Source organism: Megascapheus bottae, chromosome 9 (genome assembly GCF_031878675.1).
Source record: "Megascapheus bottae isolate mThoBot1 chromosome 9, mThoBot2.hap1, whole genome shotgun sequence".
NCBI classification, from domain to species: Eukaryota; Metazoa; Chordata; class Mammalia; order Rodentia; family Geomyidae; genus Megascapheus; species Megascapheus bottae.
The window spans coordinates 7,376,425-7,401,145 of record NC_143517.1 but is presented as its reverse complement, the minus strand read 5'-3'; the positions used below and the strand labels follow the sequence as shown (position 1 = coordinate 7,401,145).

Sequence of the window (24,721 nt, the reverse complement as noted above, 5' to 3'; positions counted from 1 at the left end):
GTGGTTTCATTTTCTTAGACTTTTTTTTGCCTTTTTTCCTTTATGTCCATTATCTTCTCTATGATATTATAGGTCTTTTAGAAAACCAGTAGAGATCCTTGGTAAGTTTGGGCCCTTTACCTTTGATCTTAAGTTTTTCTCTTCTAAAGAATTCCTGATGCCTGTAGTATATACCTTGCACTTGGGAGGGGTAGTATAGGAGGGGTGGTGTTTTTTTAATTTTTTAATTTTTCCAGTCATGGGGGCTTGAATTCTGGGCCTGGGCATTGTCTGTGAGCTCTTCAGCTCAAAGCTACTGCCCTACCCTTTGAGCCACAGTGTCAGTTCCGGTTTTCTAATGGTTAGTGGGAGGTAAGAGTCTCAGGGACTTTAAGTGCCTGGGCTAGTTTTGAGCCATGATCCTCAGATCTCAGCCTCCTGAGTAGCTTAGATTACATGCATGAGCCACTGTGCCTGGCTTGAAGTAAGCTACGCTAAGCGCAGGCATAGATATTATAAGGTAATTTTAATTGGATATTGCCTTTGATTTCATTGGAATCTTCATTCAAACATTTGCCCGGTATTATATGTATATTTGGCTCAGAATCCACTCTAACTTCCTTAAAGTAGAGCAAGTTTTTTATATGTGCAGCCCTTTCTTCTGTTTTGTATAGAAACTTCTATGACCTTTACTTTCAAATTAAGACACCCAGAGAAAGCTCACATATTCAGAATAAGTTATGAGGGCATTATAGACTCCATCCATCAGCCAGCTCAAGTGTCATAGTGGAGGATGATGGGAGATGCAGCCATGAGTGTCCACATAGCTTCTTACAGGGCTCTGCTGAGATCTCCATAAAAGAAGCATGCCACAACACTATACAACTCAGTATCCACACTCTAGTTACAGGACTGACAAATAACCAGGAAACACTTTATTTAGAAATGGCCTCTTACCATCTTCCTCATGCCCATTTATTACCTCACTAACCACAAGTTTGACTAATGTTCTTGCTACTTGTTTATTTTTTTTCCTTCCTTTTTTTGGTGCTGATACCCAGGGCTTCATGTTCCAGCTTGCTTGCTACTCTGGTACTCTACAACTTGAGACATCCCTCCAGCCCAGCTTTATATTTGCCAGTCCTGGGACTCAAACTCAGGGACTGAGCAATGTTGTTGGGCTTTCTCAAGGCTAGAGATCTACCACTTGAGCCACAGCATCACTTCTGGCTTTTTTCTATGTATGTGGTACTGAGGAATCAGACCCCGGTCTTCATGCATACTAGGGAAGCACTTTACGACTAGGCCAAACTTCTGGCCCCAGACTAGCTTTTTGCTTGTCATTTTGGATGTTAAGTTTACTGGACTTTGCTGCCCAGGCTAGCCTTGTGACCCTCTATATTTTAGCCTCCAGAGTAGCCTGGGATTACAAGTGTAAACCATGAGTGCTTGGCTTTGCCCTTTTTCTCAAATGAACTGGATTAGCATGGGCTGGCAACTCTATTCCACTTTCACTGATGAATGACCAAACAACAAATCAACAAGAAAATATTCATCTAATAATAGTATACATTTCATAAGGCTGTAGCATGTCAATATATTGTTAAATATAGATATTTTTCCATATTATCTTCTATTTTTAATGTTAGAATAATCCTTGCAATTTCTTTCAAATCTCTCATTGTCTTTCTTTTGTTGGCTGGGCAGATTCTCAACCACTAGAACCATGCCTCCAGCCCTTTTTGCCTTCATTAGATTTGATAAGGACATCATTTCTTCCCAAGCAAGCCTGGGGTGCAATCTTCCAGTTTATATTTCTTGCATGTCTTGGATGACAGTCTCATATAACCAATACCCCTTTATATTGGATGAGGTAGGGTCTCATTCACTTTTTCACTTGGTTGACTTTAAATCACCATTCTCCAAAATTTAACCTCCAGAAGAGCTAGGAATACAGATGTCATCTATTTATTGGTTACCTGGCTCTCTTTCCATTTCTTAATACCAAAATGAAGAAATGGGAGGGATTATATATTGCTGTCTTTGTAACTTTTGAAAATTATTCCATCATAAAACCCAGGAAGCCTTGACTCTATGTCCATATTGACCAAATGTGAAATCATAAAGCATGTTTTTTTTTAATTCCCCAGTAAGAGGGTATCTGGAGGGCAGACATACATTTTCTATCAATTCTCCAGAACAAGTGCTGGTGAAGAAAATCACATGCATCATTCATTCACAAATCATGTGTTAGGCAGCAGACATACAGCAAGCCTGTGTCAACAATCCTTGGATTGGGACAAAAGTAGTCATTCAAGTTTTCCCCCAATTCAGAAACCAAATTGCAAGCCCTTACCTTGGAGGGCCTGTAAGCTATGGGTCTGTACGATAATGCAGAGCTGCAGGACCAGCTGTGGAGCACTTTCCAGAAAGGTGGCTAGCAAATGCAGCATACTCACATCGGCATACTCATACACCATTTTCCAGTAAAACCTCCATCTGTCATTCTCCCCACTCTGTCGGCTCCGAATACCTAAGTATATTGTGTGGAAATACCTAGAAAGAAAACAGGAAAGAGATGAGTGATTATTTGTAGATAAAAGTCTGTTTAGCAAGGCACATTAGGCAGGCTCACAGAGGACATGATAAACTTGGTGGCATCTCACTGAGAGCCCCAGTTAGCTGTATTACAAGGATACGCTTTCAAGAGTATTGCAATTTAAATCTTCATTCAAAGCATTCTGTAAATTTCCATGTGACAGAGGGGAAGTCTGATGAGCACCCAGATTGGAAAGGGCTTGCTACTTTAAAAAGTTCACATACAAAACTGTGTTCTTGTGGCTCATGCCTGTAATCCTAGCTATTCAGGAGGCTGAGATCTGAGGATCAGAGTTCAAAGCCAGCCTGGGTAGAAATGTTTATCTTCAGTAAACCACTTATATAAAAATAAAAGTGCTCAAGGACATTGCTCAGCCTTAAGTTCAAGCCTTGGCACAATAGGAGACAAAAGAAAACCAAACACACATACATTCTTTCTTTCCAGACTACCTTTGTGCACACAAGTAACCATGAGGTGGATTTTTCTCCTAGGACACAGCGTATATCTCAATACAAACATGCATGTGCTTTTACACTCTCCCTATGTCTTTCTTTTCTTTTGGTTCTATGAGGGTTGAACTCAGGGTTTCATGTTTTCTAGGTAATCACTCTATCACCTGAATCAACCCATCACCAGCTGTTTTTGAGGGACATCATGGGTAATATCTCCATATGACTTTAAGAAAATCTTGTTATTTCTGAGCAAGGTGGCTCTCAACTGTCATTCTAGTTACTAAGGAGGTGCTAATCACCAAAATGGTGAATTGAGGCCTGTCTAGGCAAAGAAGCCATCAGACCACAGGTCAACCAATAGATGGTACTCGTGGTACAGTTCTGTCATCCCAGCAAGAAGTATAAAAAGGAGGATCATGAACCATCCATGCCAGGTCAAGCACTTACAGAGATTTTTAATAGTCAGCTCCACTGTTCTCACCTTGCCTCCATGGACATGTTTTCTGCTAGCCCATTGTGAACTGCTGCCTCTAACCTCCGTTCTGCTATGGGAATAGCCTCTCCTGCTACTTTGACTGGCAAACTCAATTAGAAATTTACATTCTCAGTTCAGTCATCACCAAATGTTGCTCAGGCCAGTACTCTACTTGTTGATATTGTAATTGCCCATGGCTACTCAATAAAATACTATAAACTGGTGGTTAACTAATGGAAATTCATTATCTCTCCTAATACAACCTGGAGGTTCTGAGGTTCTAAATCTGGAGATTGTGTCTAACTCAGTTTTTTTTTTTTTGCCAGTCCTTGGGCTTTCTCAAGGCTAGAGCTCTACCACTTAAGCCTCAGCTCTACTTCCTGCTTTTTCTATGTATGTGGTACCAAGGAATCAAACCTTGGTCTTTGTGCATGCTAGGCAAGCACTCTACCACTAGGCCAAACTCCCAGCCCCCTAACTCAGTTGATTAATAGGTTCTCAAATGGTTTGTTCCTTTACTCATGTAATGAGTATATCTTGAATGCATGCAATATTTACAATTTTATAGTTTCCTGAAGGCAATGCAAACTCATTGGAGAATTTTGAATAGAAAAAGATAGGATATGACCAATGTTTTACCATCACTGGTTACTATATGGAAAATAGAAGGCAGCGTGGCAGAGAGGAAGTAAATAGGAAGAGTAGGTGCTTTAGGTCACATACTATTGCAAGGATCAGCCAGAGGTCCTGGTGGTCAGAAGGTCCCAGAGCTGGGATGTATCATAAAGATAGCCTGAGTAGCCTTTGTACTTGGAGTGATCAAGTAAGTGCATGAATGCACATATTACCATAGAAGTTTTCAATTACCATAGAAGTTTTAAATCCAGGACTTCCATGGCTTGTACAAAGACAGTATAACCTCCACAGAAGCCTCCTGGAGCTATGTTATTGCCACTTCTTACCTGGGGGTGTGGTGGGGATATAATACTTGCAGCTCTTTGCTGCCACAGTTTAAAGAGCTACAGAAAGAGCCCCCAGGTCTATTGCCCACAGGGATGTGAATGCTACTGGCACAATAAAAAGTTTTCTTTTTCTGGCACTGTGAACTCTGCCAACCTAGTTTTGGTTCTGGTGTCAAGCTCCTTTCCATGGAAGAAAACAAGTGTTTTGTTTCATAAAGCTTCTTTTTATAAGACACAAAATCAAACCCTCCAATAATGCGCATAAAGATTTTAAGCACTATTATATCAAGGAAAATAAAAAATGCTATTTTCAGGTCTTGGATGAAGACTTTTCTTGTTTAATTGTGATAAAATATACATTGTGTAAAATTTGCCATCTTAACCATTTCAAGCATATGCATCTGTGACTCTGAGGGCATTTATCAGCATCCATCTCCAGAAGTCCTTTTGTTATATAAGGCTGGCCTTGGCCCCCACTAAACAATGGCTCCTCCTTCCCTGTTTCCCTACCCCTATAACCAGTGTCCTACTTTCTGTCTCTATAAATTTAACCCCCTCCCCATAAATCACATATAAGTGAATCACACAATATATGTTCTTTTGTGACTAGCTTATTTCTTTAGCATAATGTCATCAAGGTTCATCCTTTTAATTGAATTTCCAAATGCCTGTATCATGGTTAGAGACATGGTTCAGGTGGTAAAGTGCCACAAGGCTCTGATTTCAGATCCTAGACCAAAAATAAACAAGTAAAAAATTAAACGAAATGCCTACCCAGGCACCCGTAGCTCATGCCTGCAATCCTAGCTACTCAGAAGGCTGAGATTGGAGGATTGTGGTTCCAAAACAGCCTCGCAGTCAAGTCAGTGACACTCATTTCCAACTAATCATGCCAAAGCCACAAGTTGAGGCTCACCTAGCAGAGCACTAGCCTTGAACAAAATAGCTCAGAGACAGTGATCAGGACCTGAGTTCAAGCCCAGCACAAAATAAACAAGTGAGTAGGTAAGTAAAAAACTAAATAATAAATAAATACATTGTCCAAATCTTTGCTTAAGAGAAAGACTTGTACACAGAACAACTTCTTTACAGGTCTGCCTTAAAAAGAGTATAACAAGAAACTGCTCACCAATAAGATTCCAGCCATTAACCAGAAATTCCTGACCCCATAAGCCAGTAAGCCAGTGAAGAAAAGTACTCAGACTGCATATCACCCATACTATGGTTCATTTTTTCTTTCTTTCTTTCTTTCTTTCTTTCTTTCTTTCTTTCTTTCTTTCTTTCTTTCTTCCTTCCTTCCTTCCTTCCTTCCTTCCTTCCTTCCTTCCTTCCTTCCTTCTCTCTCTCTCTCTCTCTCTCTCTCTCTCTCTCTTTCTTTCTTTCTTTCTTTCTTTCTTTCTTTCTTTCTTTCTTCTTTCATTTTTTGCCAGTCCTGGGACTTGAACTTCAGGGCCTGGACACTGTCCTTGGGCTTTCTCAAGGCTAATGATCTACCGCTTGAGCCACAGTACCACTTCTGGCTTTTTTTGTGTATGTGGTACCCAGGGTTTTGTGAGGGTTAGATTTCTTTTCTGTTAGAATTTAAGAGATGAGAAAAGATAAGATAATGTATAGAAAGTATCTAAGGAGCAGAGAATAAACAGATTATAAAAAATCTGTTGTATATTTTATTGAGGAGTTAAAGGGATGGTAGCAATAATAGCCTAAACTTCAGGTCCTCCCTTTAATTCTGGAGGATCATCTTGAGTTTCAAGATGTGAGGGGTGTATTGTCTCAGGAATGCAAAGTCTGTAGGCCATCCTCTCTCTCTCTCTCTCTCTCTCTCTCTCTCTCTCTCTCTCTCTCTCTCTCTCTCTCTCTCTCTCCTCTCTCTCTTTCTCTCTCTGTCTTTCTTTCCTTCTTTCTTTCTTCTAGCATAGATCACTTACCTATCAATCCATCATCTAATACATCCAGATGCTTTAATTTATATAGTAAGATTGGTGATGGCCTAGAAAATTACCCTTTGTATATTTGAAGACAAAAGTCAGCATCCTCTCTCCTCAGAGTCTGTGCTAGCATTATCTCGCTGGAAAAGTCTCTTTCCTCAGATTCTTACATCACCTAGCCTTTGAACTGGTGGGTCTTTACGTGAAGGTAGAGATGATATTCGTCCCCTTACAAGGTGCTGTGAGGCTTCCATAAGAGGATGGACATGATGCATGGTGATTTAGTTGTTGCCCTTCTGGGTTTCTTGTAATGATTCATCAAAAGTAACCATTTGTATTTCTTCTGTGTAGTGTTTATGTCACAATCATCCTCCCATCAAGAGACAGGGTTTTACAGACCTGAGTGTTGGGAATGCAGGCTGGGATCCAGGAAGGGTAGAAGAGTGTGGATTAGAAAGGTTTTCCTTGTGGGAATTCTTTTTAGATATCCATGAAGATGGGAGGAGGTGCTCATAAAACCCTGCATTTACAGGTAAAAAGGTAGCCAAAGGGCTTATTTAAAAAGAAAAAAAATGTTTTAAAGCTTTGCCATCAAGGATTAACTGAGATGAACAAACATGCTGAGTAAAGGCCAGTCGGAGATGTCACTGTTCCCTCTCCTGTCTTGAAGGTAGAAATATGCACACGCATTGGGTTTCTTTACTCTAGGATTTGTTCTTTCTCTCTAAGGGTCACTGTTGTGATTTACTGCTCTGGGAAGCAGTCTGACAGAAGATAAAGTTTTCCATTCAGCACCAAAGGTCACTGGCATTCTGCACCAACTTTATCAATACAATTTTAACCCAATAATATTTTGGTTTTGTAAGTTCTTCAGCACTGTGGAAGTGCCCACGAGCCCCCCAATATCATTCCACCATGCCACGTGCACACAGACACCCACATGTCACTTAGTTCCACCACAACACAGACACAAAAGCAAGCCTGGTGATATTCTGAAGATTTAAACTGCACTGAAATCCTCAAGTTCTTTTTGTAAATCAATATTTTCCCAAGTGCAAATAGCACTGGACTCAAGTCAAAAACTTCCATGTCACTGACCTCAGCTTCAAGTACAGAATGACAACGATGAGAGGGGGAAAACTTTAACTGTATACTAGAATGCAATACTGCTTATTTGGTATGCAAAACATTAGCTAGTCAGCCTGTAGTTAAAGTGTTGTGTGACTGAAAACACCTTTACATTGCTTGTGGGATTATGGGGTGTGGCTGCTACATGCTTCAAATAGTGCATATGTATGATAAACCCTACTTCTTACAAAGCATTTGATCAAGCACTTTATTGGTTGCTGATATATGTATGTCTTAATCGGACATCATTAATAGCTCTCTAAAGATATGCATATATTCAAATACTGAACTATACTTTACAATCTTATTGCCTATTAAATAATGGTGTTGTTAGCAGCTGTTATTTTTACTATCTGAAAAATTCATGGAGTAAAATTTGCCAGACGAGCTTTAAATAAACAACATCAATAATAAACAGTGATTTCAGGAACTGCTATTTTCTTTTGTTGCTTGGTTACAAAGCTTTAAACTAATATGTATATTATATATATGTTATATAACATATAAAACATGTAAAGCCTCAACTGTAGGTACTGTTAAATAACATAGTTATATTATTTGTCATCTTAACCATTTTTATATCAGTCATGTTAAACAACAACCACAACCTAGTATAGTGGTACATGCCTACAATTCCAGCTATTCAGGAGGCTCAAGCAGGATGATCATTAGAGCCTACAAATTTATGATCAACTCAGATAACACAGGGGGACCTTCCTTTATAACTCTTAAAACCAAACTAACAATAACTCTCAATCAAACCACCACCAACCACACCACCTTAAGAAAAGGCCAGAACATCAGGCTCCATCAGCTCTATCCTATGCTGTAAAAGAGGAAGAATGACTTGAAAATGTGACCTACATTTCTGTTAGAAATTTTTCTAGTGACTATGGCATTAAGAATACATATAATGAGTGATTGTTGTCCGTAATGTACGATGTTATCTCTCATCTCTTTTTTTTCCAGTTAAAACATTTATTCTTTTTTTCATATATTTTTATTGTAATTAATATATGATATTTGCCAGATAAATGGTGCATTAATTCCCATACATTGATACCCTTTCACATATCTTGGTCCCCATTTCCCTCCCCCCCACCCCAATCCCTCATCTTGTTTTCCCCCTTCCCTATCCAATTTCAAATAACCAAATACAAATATATCCGATATATCAGGTAACAAAGTGAGATACTGTAACAATATGAGATAACCAAGGGACAGCAAAAGAGATGAGAGATAACATAGTACATTAAGGACAACAATCATTCATTATATGGCTTATGTTTCTATATCCTAGAGATCCTTTCATTTAGCATCCTACTATATGGCCTTTTGTATCAAGGTTTTGCTCTATTGCAAATCTCTGCTAGGAGAGCCCAAGGTTTCTACTGATTATGACAAATGAGGGAAACCATTGAGCCTAAGTTCCTTTGAGTCTGGCTTACTTTACTTAATATGATCTTTTCTAAGTCTTTCCATTTCCCAACAAAAGGGGCAATGTCATTCTTTCTGACAGCAGCATAGAATTCCATTGTGTATAAATACCACATCTTGTTGATCCACCATCAACAATACTTGGCTTTAGCTTTTTCTGCATGCATTGATTTGTCTGCAGAAATTCAACCACTTTTCCTGCCAGACAGATAACACATAGATAATAATTAGAATAATTTGGGCTCTCAGAGAAGACCAGTTAATGCTTATTGTATATATGGGCACATTATATTTGATAGAAGCTTATTTTTATTAGTTGCATACTTCAGCAAATATAAAAATTATCTACAAAAGTTATTGCTCCTGTTTGGTTGAATTTTACACAAACTTCTCATAAAGATATTGATTGTATAAGTAGGTATACTAAAGGAAATAAGTAATAGTTGTGGCAGTGTGGACAACTTGGGAAATTTGGCTGAGAGAGGAGAGGCAGTTCATGAAGGGAAGGAAGGTTCTTCATTTTGCTTACCCCATTAGTTGTACAAGGTGGGTTTTATTGTGACATTTCCATATGTGCACACAACCAGTCTCAGTCCCTCATCACCTTCCTCCTTTTCCATTCTTAGAGCTATTTCACTGGGTCCCAGTGCTCTATGTTCATGTATGCATACAAAGCACAATAGCCATAATATTCACCTCTTTCATTTGTCCTCCTCTCTCCTGAAGCTACTTCCCCCAAACATATCTTTCTTCCCTTCCCTTCCCTTCCTTTCCCTTCCCTTCCCTTCCCTTCCCTTCCCTTCCTTTTCTTTCCATGTATCAGATGTGCAAAGGAATTTCAGCTTGGTATTTTTGCCTGTGTAAATATTGTATTTTATTATAATAGCTATTTCTGTCTCTTTCTCTGTCCTCTTGATCCTCACTGTTCAGCAGTTTCAGTGAGGTTCCTCATGCCATCTTCATATATAGACATCATGTATTTCAATATTATCTAACGTGTGTATGAATATGCATATCATTGAGGTCTAGGTTTTCAAATGAGAGAAAATAGGCAAAATATGCCTCACTGATGAATTGAACTGAGGGCTTCATGCATGCTAGGCAAATACTCTACCACTAGACTACCCTCCTGGCCCCTTCTTTCACTGATAACACTCATGATACAGCCTTCCTAAGAAAATAGACATCACAAGAAGCAATTCTCCAAAACTTACTTTGTCCTTTAGCACTTATATAAGTTCATACTTTTATAGTAAAATGTTTATTAAAACAAAGAAGAGAACTGGCAGTAAATATAGTAGTCACTTCTATTTCACAGTATGAGTATGGTAACTATAATCCAAAATTTCAAGTGTTTAAAAGACGACTGGCAGGAACTGCAAACAAATCAAGGTTAATAGAACATTTGTCGTGATTGTAGTAGAATCAGAATCTTCATCTTAGGCCTAGTTTGATTGAGTTTTATGACAGATCAGGAAGTGTCCTATGTGTGTATGTGTGTATGAAAGAGGGAGTAAGACCGAGAGAGCAAGACCGAGAGAGCAAGAGCCAGAGAGAGCGCCAGAGAGAGACACAGAGAGAGAAAGGCAGAGACAGAGAGACAGAGACAGAGAGATGCATGTGAGCACATGTGCACGGGCACATGTGTGCTTAAATGTTGTTTTACACTTTTAGTGTCACGGTGCTTCTGTGTAGCTTCTTAATGATTGAATTTAGTAGACCTGTGATCATTTATAGTTTGGAAGATAACTGAAAAATCCCTAGGCCATAGTGGTAGAGTGCTTGCTTAGCATGCACAAAGCCCTGGGTTGAATTCCTAGGTATCACACCCACAGAAAAAGCTGGAAATAGTGCTGTGGCTCAAGTGGTAGAGCACTATCCTTGAAAAGGCCCAACAGCAGTGCCCAGGCCCTGAGTTCAAACCCCCAGAATGGCAAAAAAAAATATCCCCAGGCCTGGGGCATCTGAACCATCAAGTCACAGGAGACTAAGTAGGAGGAGGAAGCAGGATTGGAGGGAGAAACTATTTGGTATGTTTTGAATTTCTGAGGGTTTCTCCTGCCTGAAGTACCTGCAAGTAGATGAATATTATGAGGGGTTGAATTCATACCAACTTCCAAATGTTTGAACACTCCAGATCCCACTTGAAGAGTTTCAGTTATTTGGGTCCATAGGCAACAATTTTGAGCTCTTGTTATAAAATCTGATTTGTTATTGTCTCATTGGAATTTTACTTATGTATTTATACAAGCGAGGAAAAAGAAAAATAATCAAACCACATTTCTTCAGAATCTTGGTAAAAATTGCCTAAAATATAGCACCACTGAAAGGTGGGGACCAAAGGAATCAGAGGTCTGGAAATATGGAGTGTAAACTATTCTAATGTTGGTGACCAAGAATGGTCTCTTGTGAGTGTCATCCATCCTCTCCCTGCCCCTCACGATCCCAGCAAGTTCTACTTCCACTAAGCCATGAGTTACACCTGAACATCAAAGTCCTGGAAGAACAATAACTGTCCATGTGTTCCAAGTTGAATTTACGGTCAGGACAGCTTTACCTCATGTCCAAAAGTCCTGAAAGATTCCAAGACCAGAGTTGGTGAGATTGTTGTGTCAGATCAATAGAAGGAAAGTGGCTGAGCTAGTTATGCTGAGGTCATTCACTTCTCCGAAGTCTAGAATGTTCCTGAGAATGATTCTTAAGTAAAACATTACAGAACAGTGTCTGGAGACTGTTGAGAGATGCCTAAATGGCACTTTTTTTTGTGCCAGTCCTAGGCTTGAGCTCAGGGCCTGAGTACTGTCCTTGGAAATTTTCAAGGCTAGAGCTCTATCACTTGAGCCTCAGCACCACTTTCTGCTTTTTTCTATGTATGTGGTACCGAGGAATCGAATCTGGCTCTTTGTGCATGCTAGGCAAGCACTCTACCACTAGGCAAAACTTCTGGCCCCCTAAATGTCACTTTGGCTGGGCCTGTGAACTCAGTAAAACAGGATAAAAACTGGGCACTGTGCTGCTAACTTTGCAGCTGTGCCCTTGTATCTGAGCCATTCTCTTCTGCAGTGGCTTTGCAGTTCATCTCCAGAAAGGACAGGGGTATTTGGTTCATAAAGGCAAGCTGACTTCACTTCACATCTGAAGCACAAGGAAGGTGAGATGGACAAAGGAAGCAGTTGAGAGCTCAGGACCACCTGCCACTTGTTCCTGATTCCCTCTCAAGTGAAGAAATTTTCCAGAAATAAAGGCTAGGACCATGGTCACTCAGGCCACTCAGGAAATGTTCAATCATGCACGCTCTTCTCCCCAGTTCCCTGTCTAGTGTAAGATAAGGCAAATGTCTGCAACTCCTAAGATGGCTCAAGATATATTAAAATGCCGTCTTCCTGTGGCCGCCACATAATAAATCTCTTTCCTGCTACCTTCATCATGTCTCTTTATTTAGCATATAATGGCAAGTGGGCAGACCTGACATATGGAAATACTGGACTTTGGGCCACTAATAATTTAGTTTCCAAATGAATTTAGAAAAAGAGAAGACTTTCCTTCATCCTTTTTTCTTAACCGATTTGTTCAGTAGCCTGTGTTCCTAAATGTTTCTCATACCCCAGGGGAGACAGTCACACCACAATTCAGCAAATGGTCTGTGAAAACCAATGTGCTAAACGTGGTAGGGGAGGGATGATCTATTAGCCAAATACTCTAACACCACACAGAGTCCTTTCCAGGAAAGCTCCAGGCTTCTGTGATCACCTACCAAGCTAATTACCATGAAGAGTTTTCCACCCTGGGAATCATGCCTGAAAACAAAAGTTTAATAAGGTTTCATTTACCCATTCATTCATCCATTCATTCAGGGGAGCTTTTCTCACTGCAGGGCAATGCAGCCATGCAGACCACCACCCCTGAGTGCAGGCTCAGTCCTTCCTCCCCTGGAGGCTGCACCCTTCACCAAGTATCAAGTACCTTCCAGGCTTAGTCCCCCTTGCCCAAATGGCTGTTCCTCTGCACAGGGATTTTGATTCCACAATTCTGTTGTGCCAATTCTGCAGTGAAGGTCTTCATGTCCAGTGATGCCCAATTCATAGATAACAAAGTGGCTTTGTAGTAGTTATGCTTCACTAGAAGTCACTGAGTTGTGAAAGATTCTGAGCTGGCCTTGAGCTTGTTGGGTTGGGAAATGACACCTACCATTGACAAAGGCCAATGCCACAGTTATTTCCCGGAGTTAGCACGGAGTCTATTTAGCCTTAAATCTCTCACTCAGGGCTTTAAGGTATGGAATAAATGGCACCCACTCTTTCTCTCCTTCATGTCTACCCAACTAGTCATTCTAAACTTAGATTCTTAAGTCTAAACTGAACGCTAACATGAGAAATTTACTCAAATGAACACACATATATGCATGTGCATGTGCGTGCATATGTGAGCATGCACATGTACACACATACACACACACACACACACACACACACATACACACACACACACACGGTCAGGACCTACCAACATTCCATTATACCACACAGGCTGAATTGAACATCTCTGCTGGCTGTCAGCAGTTAGTTATGTATGCAATAGAATATGAAGGATTTTAAACTATTTTTTATGATCTGGTCTTTGAGCATTCTGCTCTATAGACCTTCTTCCTGTGGCATTTCATATTTTATTATCAAATCGTGCCGCCTGTGCAATTTTCTTTAAAATCACATCAATAAAAATAAGCATTTACATGCATTCTTTTGGGAGAAAATTTGAATTGTTCTAGTCGTATATGAACTGAAGCATTACATTGAGTTTTGGACTCAATTTGGCAAAATGGCCAGTGAGACTTGATTTTATTCTTTAGATCATAGGAGGAAACTTTTTACTTTATTTAGACAGAGACTTTAGTTGAGGACAAATAATAATATAAAAAAGAAACATATTTTTATACTCCTTTCCTGAACTTCTATTGAAGATTAAGGAAATGTAGTTCTTGATACATGTTAAATATTAAAACCATCCTAAGACTAATTGAAATTTATAGGGCAGCTTTTCTTAAGTTTCTGTCTAGCACACAATTTTTAGCATTCTGTATAAATAACAAAAGACTGCCTACATCCTTCTGTTGTTTTACCATAGCCCAATGTATTAAAATTAAATGTGTTGAAATTAAAAGCAAAACAAAATGAAACAAAAAAAATAAGACACCATGCCACTCAGGCTCCATCTTCTAACTTGGCTCAAAATAACAGCTTAGGTGCAGCTCAAGGAACCAATGTGAGAGGAATTTGTATGTGGGAATTTTTAGATTCATCCTGCCATTAAGCTCTATAGAATGAATACATCTGATCAAGCAAAGGAAATTAACAATAATAACTTTCTACCTAACATATATGTTTACTGGATACAATGCATTAATGTGCCTTCTTTCGGAAGTGTTAGGAAGGTTCTGTTCCTAATTCTTTCTAATCAAAGAGACATCTCCATCCTGGGAGGGGTAGAACAAGTACAAAAGTCCCAGGTGGCCATCAGGCTCAAAGTTTATGTTACCTTGACATAGCCTCTTTTCAGCCTGAGATAATGTGTCAATGACCTACACCTTCACTGTAATTTCATCATCTTATGTTATTAAAACTTTATTTGAGTCTGAGCTATCTAGTCTCAACATGGGTTGAGACTAGTTCAGAACAGCCTTTAAGATGTTGGCAAAGGCAAGGCTGGAAGTCCTCCTATAGATTCTAACACCACTCAATAGCCTCAAAGAAAATTAAATACTTAGCAATTAACTTAACTAAGGATGTAAAGGACCTTTATGATGAAAACTTAAACCTGAAAAAGGAAGTTAAAGCACAACTGAGGAAGTAGGAAAACTTCCCATATTCCTGGATTGGAAGAATTAATATCGTGAAAATGGCAATCCTGCCAATGGCTATTTACAAATGCAATGCAATACCCATCAATATCCCAATATCATTCTTTGAGGAAATAGAGGAAGCAATCCAAAAATTCATATGAAATAATAAATGACCTCATATAGCAGAAAGAACAGTACTGGAGGAGTAAAAATGTCAGACTTTAGACTCTATTACAGAGCTATAGTAATAAAAACAGCTTGAGCTGGGCACAGAGGCTCACAGCCATAATCTTAGCTACTCAAGAGGCTGAGATCTGAGGATCAAAGTTCAAAGCCAGCCCAGGCACAAAAAGACCTGAGACTCCTATCTCCAATTAACCTCTAGAAAACGGAAAGTGGGGCTTGGCTGTAGCCTTGAGCTGAATAGCTCAGGGACAATGCCCAGGTGGAGTTCAAGCCCCAAGCCCCACAAAAACAACAATAACAACAACAAAATGCAAGTTTTCAAACAAAATTTGGGAGAGTGATTAGCATTTTTAAAAACAGATCTTTTTTTTTAATTTTTAAGAGCAGATTCTGTCTCATGTGTCTTTCCCTCTTCACCACGTCTTACTTTTATTGTATTTTACAGTTTTAACTCATTGCTCAATTAACTTTGTTATCTAGGATGTGCCAAGTCAGCTTGCCTATTTCTGCAATCACTTTTGTTTGCAGGAGACAGTGTGGGCAGGAGACGATGCAGAAGACATGCTGCTCACAGCAACACTTCACGTTCAATATGGCAGCAAGGTAATGGCAACCAGATGTCACATGTTTGATTTTTCACCAGTGAGAAAACTAACAATACTCTGTCTTTACTGTCAGAAAGCTACTTTTTCTGTTCTCAGAAGGGCTGCAGGATTCTGAACTGAGAAAAATTGCCATGAGGTCTTCCTTTAGAAAAGCTTCATCCAACCAGGCCTTGAACTTCAGCACTTGGGAGGCTGGGGAAATATCACTTTTGAGGCCAGCATGGCTTATAGAGCAGGACTTTATCCTGTTCTCCATCATCGCAAACCCTCACCAATACACACCATCCAAAGTATCAACCCTATCCAGAGCCTCAAGGTTCTGTTTTTTTTGTTTTTTTGTTTTTAATTTTATTGTCAGGGTAATGTATAGAGGGGTCACAGTTACATTTGCCAGGTAGTAGGTGCATTACTTCTCACACAATGATACCTCTTCTTACATTTTTGTCCCCACTTCCCTCTCCCCACCCACTGCCCATCATCTTGTTTTCCCCCCTTTCCTTTCCTATTTCAAATAAAGAGATAAATGGACCCTCAAGCTTTGTGATTCCATTTTTTTGAATAAGCACATTCACTACAATGACAAGAACCTGGTTTTGACTCATAAACTACAACAAAGGAATACCAAATCCTAGACACGCTCTCTTGTGGTAGAGGGGGAGAATGAAGGAACTAGAAAAGGCTGGTGAGCTGTAGGGCACATCACATCAGGGAAATGGGCTCATTTCCTGGTTTTGGGACCCAACCTGCCTGTCACCTGGTTGGAAGGCTTGGCTGTGGTTTGTGATGTAAAGTAAGGCTACCTCTGGGATAGGCCCGAACACTTCTGCCCTCTCAGACAGCACCTGATTCCCTTTCTTTACCTACCTCCCCCTGCCCTGCCCACCTTTGTGCTGATTGGCTCCTGCATCCTATATTAGCTAATTGTAATTTCCCAATAAATGAGTTCCTGCCTTTATGGGTCTCCCTGGCGCGTTGTTGATTCTAGAGACTAGAAATCTCATCAGAAGACTATGTGCATAGATCACTGTCATAGCCACCGCTTTCTCTCCAAGTGACTGCTAAAGAGTTTATACCTCACAGTGTTGGCAATCTAGCTGTAGCACGCCCTCAAGAATCATTAGTGAAGTATTCAAATACACTCTAAAATATATTTTATTTTCTTCTTCCTATTTACCCCCACACCCACAACAACTAAAATGTATTTAATCTGCATTATTTTAGTTTGCATTTTTAGAAGAAATTTCCATTTACATCTACTCTGAGGCTCACATGAACTTTAAGGGGTTAGTATATGATGTTCACATGTTTATTTAGCTTTCTCTAACAACATCTTTTTTTTTTTGCCAGTCCTGGTCTTGAGCTCAGGGCCTGAGCACTGTTCTTGGACTTTCTCAAGGCTAGAGCTCTACCACTTGAGCCTCAGCACCACTTCCGGCTTTTTCTATATATGTGGTACCAAGTAATTGAACCCGGGTCTTCATACATGCTAGGCAAGCACTTTAACCACTAGGCCAAACTCCCAGCCCCCTCTAGCAACATCTTACATAACCACAGGCTCATGATCCAAACCAGCATATTGGTAGTTGTATTGGTTACGATGCAAAATCAACAGCAGAAAGAAAACTGGGAAATTCAGAGATATGTAGCCATTAAAGAACCTACCCTTTAAAAAAGAAATAAAGGAACATAAAATACAAACTAAACCAATAAAGATAAAATAAAAACACAAGCCAGCACTGGTGGCTCATTCCTCTAATCCATTGCTAGGCAGGAGTCTGAGATCTCATGACCCAAGTTGGAAACCAGCTCAGTCAGACATAAATCAATGGGACTCTTAGTCTCTAGTTATCCATTAAAAAGTTGGAAGTATAGATGTGGCTCAAGTAATAGAGTGCCAGACTTGAGTGAAAAAAACCTAGCATGAGTGCAAGACCCTGAGTTTAAGCTCAAGCACACACACACACACACACACACACACACACACACACACACACACACATACTAAATTAGAAAAATAATGTAATCTAAAAATTCCAGAGGCTGAGTAGTTATTTTAGTTTGGGGAGTTTTAAAATAAATAGCTTTGGGAGATGGATAGAGGGAATGGCTGTATAACAATGTGAATGTACATAATGTTACTAAATTGTCTACTTAGGAATGATTAAAGTGGCAACTTCACATTATGTAGTACAGTGAAAGCATTGTGCCATAAACAAATAGTCTGTTCACATTCAGCCTGTGGGAAACACAGGTCATGCTAGCCAGTCATGGGGGAGCCAAGACTGCATCCTGCCCCACCTGCTGACTTGCCCTAGAAAGCCAAGTTGGTATGTGATTGAAGAAAGAGCCCTTCATGATAAGAACACTGAGGAGTAAATGCATGAGCTCCAACATGGAACAGTGGAAGGATTTTAGAAATGAACAGCGTGGTGATATATAGATATTTCAGGAAGTTTAGAATCTTGGAAGAAAATTTACAGTGAGTATATCATAAGATCATTACTACTGAAGGCTGTTCCTTTGGACAAAAGATGCACCTTTCATATACATTCCCTTAAGAGGATGTAAGTGCTCATTTATTTGCTCTGGATCATTATATATATATATATATATATATATTTGCATGAACCAGGACTTGAACTCAGGGTCTTGCTATCATTCAGCATGCTTGCTCTACCATTGGAACCATGCCTCCAGTCTGACATTTTGCTGGTTCATTGAAGATGTGGTCTTGTGGAGTTTTCTCCCTGAGTTGCTGGGATTATAGGCATGAGCCACCACTAGCACCTGTAATATAATATAATAAAATAATATATAATATAATATGTTCTTTATGAAACAGCATCCTTGCCCAATAATCTCAGTCTGGAGAATTCAGTACTAGCCCAAATGCTAGCTGACTACTAATCACATGTCAGATGCCAGTCCTGGGCTTGATCTCAGGGCCTTAGCATTGTCCTTGGCCTTTTTTTTCCCTCAAGGCTACTCCACCACTTGAACCACAGCACCATGTCCAGCTTTTCTATGTGTGTGGTACTGAGGAATCAAACCTGTTTTTTCGTGCATGTTAGGCAAGCACTCTACCACTAGGCCAAACTCTTTTTTTTTATTTTTTTTATTGTAATTAGTAAAAGGGTTACATGATATTTGCCAGATAGAAGGTGCATTAATTCACATACATTGATACCCTTTCACATGTCTTGGTACCCGTATCCCTCCCCCCCCCCCACACCCCCCACCCGTCTTGGTTTTCCCCCCTTCCCTATCAAATTTCAAATATCCAAATACAAATAAATTCAATAAATCAGATAACAAGGTGAGATACTATACCAATATGAGATAACCAAGGGACAGCAAAGGAGATGAGAGACAACATAGTACATTAAGGACAACAATCATTCATTATATGGCTTTTGTTTCACTATCCTGGAAGTCCTTTCAATTAGCTTCACATTATATGTTCTTATGTATCAAGATTTTGCTCTATTGCAAATCTCTGCTAGTAGAGCCCAAGGTTTCTACTGATTATGACAAATGAGGGAAACCATTGAGCCTAAGTTCCTTTGAGTCTGGCTTACTTCACTTAATATGATTTTTTCTAAGTCTTTCCATTTCCTAACAAATGGGTTGATGTCATTTTTTCTGACAGCAGCATAGAATTCCATTGTGTACAAATACCACAACTTGTTGATCCACTCATCAACTGAGGGACATCTAGGTTGGTTCCATATCTTTGCTATGGTGAATAGTGCTGCAATGAACATGGTTGTGCTAGTGGGTTTAGTATGTCCTTGTTTCTGGGTGGTTGGGTAAATGCCAAGTAGTGGAATTGCTGGGTCATAGGGGAGTTCTATGTTTATAGGCCAAACTCTTGACCCCTACAAATTCCCTTTTAATCTTTCTAGTTCATTAGGGAATTAGCTCTGCAAATATTTATTATTTCTATTTGTTTTCACTTGGAGCCTGAGGCTTGGAGAGATTAAATGAAAACCTGCAGATGGCAGAGCTCTGCTTTAAACCAAACCTCTATTCTAGTATCTTCTAGTCAACTGTGGTGCTTCATGCACTAAGCACCTGTGACTTCTGCACTTGAAAATAGGCCCACATGGAAAGATATGAAATCATAGTCTTGAATAATTCCTGATGGTAAATTAACAGGATTTTATTTTTGTGAGTGAGCCAAAGAAAACCTTTACATTCAAGGAACTTCGGGACATTTTAATGCGTTGTGGAGAAAGTGCAGAGCAAGGAGATCCTATGGATAGATAGAAATTACATGTTTGGAGTATTCAGTTACCAAGCTAAGTCCCATCTGAAGTGATATGTTCCTCTAGTACTTGATATGTTACTATCACTGTGTAAATTAAGTAAATAGAGAACTTTTATGTGAGCGGTATAGGTTTATTTAGAACTGTATTCTTCCCCACAGTACTTTTTTCTTTCTTTTCCGTGCTGGTCTTGGGGCGTGAACTTAGGGCCTGTGCACTGTCCCTGAGGTTTTGCTCAAGGCTAGTGCTCTCTCACTTAAGCCACAGCTCCACTTGCAGCTTTTAATTTTGGCAGTTAATTGAAGATAAGAGTCTCAAGGATTTTCTTGGCCAGACTGGCTTGAAATCATGATCCTCAGATCTCAGCCTCCTGAGTAGCTGTGATTATAGGTGGTAGACATCGGTGCCAGGCCTTCATAGTACTTTTATCTATAAATTTTAAATATATTGGCTATGAGATTTACAACTCTGGCTCCAAAGCAGAGGCTAGATGAGATTTAGGAGTCTACCTTCAAGGGTTGAGAAGAAAATGTTATATTGAGTCAGGACTGCCACAGCCACCCAAGATGTTGACCTTGTCACTGAGGCCTACTTGACCCAGACATGATTCTAGCACTGAAAAAGTATTAATTCTTTATTTATAGCATAGCAGTGACCAAGCCGATGAGAGATGCTTATCTCAAGGTAGCTGCAATTTGCAATTTGGTGAAGGAAAAGCTTTGGACAAATATATTTCCTTTTTTCAATGAAGAAAAGCCAACAGAATGAATGCGAGGTGGAAATGGGGGCAGGAGTAGCGTCAGCTGAGTGGTTAGGTAAGGGCCCCTTGCACAGTGGACAGTAGAGATTATGTCTAGATGACAGAACATCTGGATGCCCACCATGTGAAAATACAAAGAAGGTAGGCAGGAGTCTGCTACAGTCCCATAAGTAGGAAAAAGGCCATTCGGAGACAGTGCTTGATTGACACTAGGATAGATGCTGGGAGCCAGGGACTGATCCAAGCAAGGAAGGAACAAGTAGTTTCAGGAAGTGGCTGCTGCAGCTGTCTATGGAAGGGGAACTCCCTTGAGGGTGCACCAGATGATTGCAGGGAACACAGGTGAAGGTGATCTACAGGTAAGAGAAAACAGTCAGGAGATTGTAAGGGATCAGATGGGTTGGAGACCTTTTAGATGTTGAAAGGATGACAGTTTCCAAAAGATCAGGAACTGAGGAGATGAATCCCCAAGCACCTTAGAATACTTAAGCCAATGCAAATACTATTAATGACACTCTTTGGGATGCTGGAGAAGGGGGCTAATTGAATGAAAGCAAGGACTGCTTCCTTGTTCTCTATGTACCATGCAGAAACAGTGTGAGTTTTTAACTGGAAACCTACCTATGACAAAGCCAATCGATAGGAACTGGGCTGTGAACTTTTCCAAGGCTTGATTGGCGCCATCACCATTATGGACTTACATTTTGATTGCAAAGCTGGATCTTATTTTCTGCCTTTGCAGTTCACCATGTGAATCCAGCAATTGGCATCTTATTTGTGCTGCCTGAAAGGTCAGGCAGGCTTATTTTTCTCTATTTAAAATGTCACAGAAGTAAAAGTTGTTATAGCGAATATTTGTTTTTACCCAGAAATTTTGCCCCAGTCCTGTGTTAAAGATGGCTCTTTATGACTAGAAAATGTTAATTTCAGATCAAGACAGCTACTGACAAGGACTTAGGCTACATTTATAGTTACTAAGGAACACAAGTACTATTTGATTGCAAGGACTCATTCAAAAATGGCTTTGACAAAGCACAACCTTCAGGCAATTTAAACCTACAGTGACCTTAATTATGATTCATTGGAGAGCTTATTTGAAGTCTAGATGACCTCAGTGCTTATGCCAATAAACAATACTTTTCTTTAGAAATTAAAGGAGGGATCTCTTAAGCACACCATTTAAGATAGTTGGTGTGTTTTAAAGACACATATTTAACCCTCTGGATTTGGGGACAGTATAAAAGAGGCCCTTTAAACAAGAAATGGATTTTCATTTTGCTTTCATCAAGCAAGAAATGGTTATTTTGCTCCTATTGAAAATACTTTATTTTTCTGAAGGGGCAGAAATGCTACATAGTGACTTTAGTAAAGGCATGCTGACATGAAGGCTCCTTTAGGTCAGAGTTCTGATGATTCTTCTGTCCCTTCATTTAGCTCTGTTTCAATCCAGTTTTGGTTTCTAGAATGAAATACCTGAGACTGAGTACTTTATGTAGGAGAGAGGCTTATTTTGATTCGTGGTTCTAGAGGCTGAGAAGGTGAAACTCCATCAGCAACCAGCCCCGCCTCATGTTGCCGCAGTCATGGTAGAAAGCAACAAAGTAAGTGATGGCTTGTAGGAAACAAATACAAAGGGCAGTTTCCCTTCCCTCCCTGCCCCAATGGTTGGAGCTCTCTTGAAGTGGCTAAGCCAATCCTGCAAGAGCAAAAACTCACTCCCATGAGAAAATCATTTATCTCTCTTAGGGACCTAATCCTCTCTCAGAGGACCCATCTATAACAACACACTGAAAAATTAAGATCCCAGCACATGAACTTTTAGGAGACACATGGGAACTAGTAGGTGTCTATCGGTTTTATCTTGCTTTCTGGACAAAGTTAGTCCAACATTTAAGCCAAGCGTGCATCATTTCCTATGTGGGCAATAACCATACACTCTCAACAGGTCTGTCTTCCTCCTGTTTCTTTTCCTTTGTCTTTGTCTTTCTAAATATCACTCTTATCTGTGGCCTCCCTTGTCAAACAGGATCAAGCCCCAAATATGTGCTTCAGCATTCACAATCACCAACTCCCAAACTGAGCTCATTCGGTGCTTTATCCCTGGCTCTACTCTACTCACCCTGATACATGTATGCCACTCATTTGAAATTTATCACATCTTCCTGGTATAATAGCATTTTTTTCCCCTTGTGAGCAAGCCTTATCTCCTTGACTATGTATGAATTTCTTAGAGAGAAATTACCATGTTTTATTCTTTTGTGAAATTTTCCCCATAGAATCTATTTGTCTAGTGTCTCTTACATAGAATCTTAATCTTGACAGCGATAAGATTGTGGGGCAGGGAGACAAGCAATTATGTATAATGAAGGAGGAAGAGCATTAGGTTTTAGTAACAACTGCTTTTGATTCTTGTCAACCCTTCACGAACCCTTTTGTAGTAGATTAGAAAAACAGTTTAAGTAGCTAGAAAGATAGTTTAAATAAAGTATTCATTACAAAATTCTTTGGACTTCATGCATTTTATTTACATTCTAATTCAAAATTAGGTTTTAACATATTTTATTCATATTTCACTTCAAAGAATTTGAGAGGTTTTATTTTTCTCTTTACTATTCTACAACAAACTTAAGACCCTTCCTTCTCAGCAATATTTTCCCCTCATGCCTACAAGGTAAATCAGAGAGATTAATTCAGAAGTTAGTCTTTAATCCGTGTGTTCAAAGTGCATTTATGAGTAAATGAATATGAGGCTGAACATAAGCATTTCATTTTGTTTTCTCATCACAGCGCAGGAAAACTAACATCTTTCAAATGGACAATTCTTTGTACTAAAATTATGCCTTATATTTTTCTCTTTGACTAGGCCTTTTTATTTTCCAAGTTTCTTGAATATGCATTTATTTAGCATCTAATTTTGTGGTGAATTCATTTTGTGGCACTTAAAATATATGATACAAATTTTTAACAAGTATGTAGAAGGAATAAAAGACTCAATTTTGAATCTGAAGGAACTTTACTTCTCATTATGGAGATGAGTTATTGTGAAGTAGTCAATGCAGCTATAGGATTATATGTTGAGAAAGGATGAATGTCTATCAGTAGGTCAAAGCCGAACTTTATAAAGATTAAAGTAGAGATTGTTTCTTCCTATTAGACCCTACTTTGTGTGAATGATAGTGCTGACTTGAAGCACACAGATCAAATTAAAAAAAAAATAAAAATAGAATGCACTATGTACCAAGTAAGTACAAATTAAGATCGCAGTGAGATGCTAATCTATTCTCATCTGTGGCCAAACCTGGAAAAAAATTGGATTAGATCATGTTTGGTAATATTATAGAGCAAAGGAGGCTGTTATTCTTGACTGGTGAAATATAAATTGATAAACTTTAGAAAACAATTTGAAACTATCATGGAAATTTAGCAACGCTCCAACTTTAGAGCTCTGTGATTTTAAGTGAATATATAGGCTGGAGAATGCCTATGTGTCCATTAAAGATTATTATAGGAATGCTCACAGAAAGACTTGTTTTTACTAACAAATGAACTGATATAAAAATATTTCAGGATAATAAACAAGGAACACATTTTAGTAGTATATACAAGTAAGGAATTACATCTAGAAAGAAAAATTGATGAGAGAGGCAAATTAAGAGAGTGAAGGAGAGTGGAAAAACTCAAACTGAGAAAAGGTATTTGTAATAAAATTTAATTTCAACAAAATTCCATAAAAGATGCTAAATTCAGCAATTAATCACTTAGGGATAAGAGTATAGGATAAAACAATAAAACTAGTAGAATAGAGAATATAAAATCTAGAACAAAAGTTATTACTGGAGAAAGAAGATAAAAAAGGGCCATTAGCAGTAATACAAATATGTTTTTAATAGATGATAGGTTCATACATGTATGCTAAATCTTTATATGTATATTTTTCATTATAAATTAAAAATTCTATAGGAGCTAGGTGCTAATGCCTCATGTTTGTAATCCTGACTACTTAGAGGTCAATCAGTGGATCACAGTTAGCAGGGTAGAAAATTCAGTATAACCCTTATCTCCAACTATCCACCAAAAAGTCAGAAGTGGATCTGTGGCTCAAGTGG

General features: G+C 39.1%; 1 protein-coding gene across 1 annotated transcript in view; it reads right to left on the bottom strand.

Annotated features, from left to right (window-relative positions):
• Positions 1-24,721, bottom strand: part of Xkr4 (XK related 4) — a 375,245-nt gene that overhangs the window by 138,830 nt on the left and 211,694 nt on the right. The window contains exon 2 of the mRNA XM_090338826.1: positions 2,336-2,535. Within this exon, the coding sequence (XP_090194952.1) occupies positions 2,336-2,535 (200 nt within the window). The remainder of the gene's footprint in view (positions 1-2,335; positions 2,536-24,721) is intronic.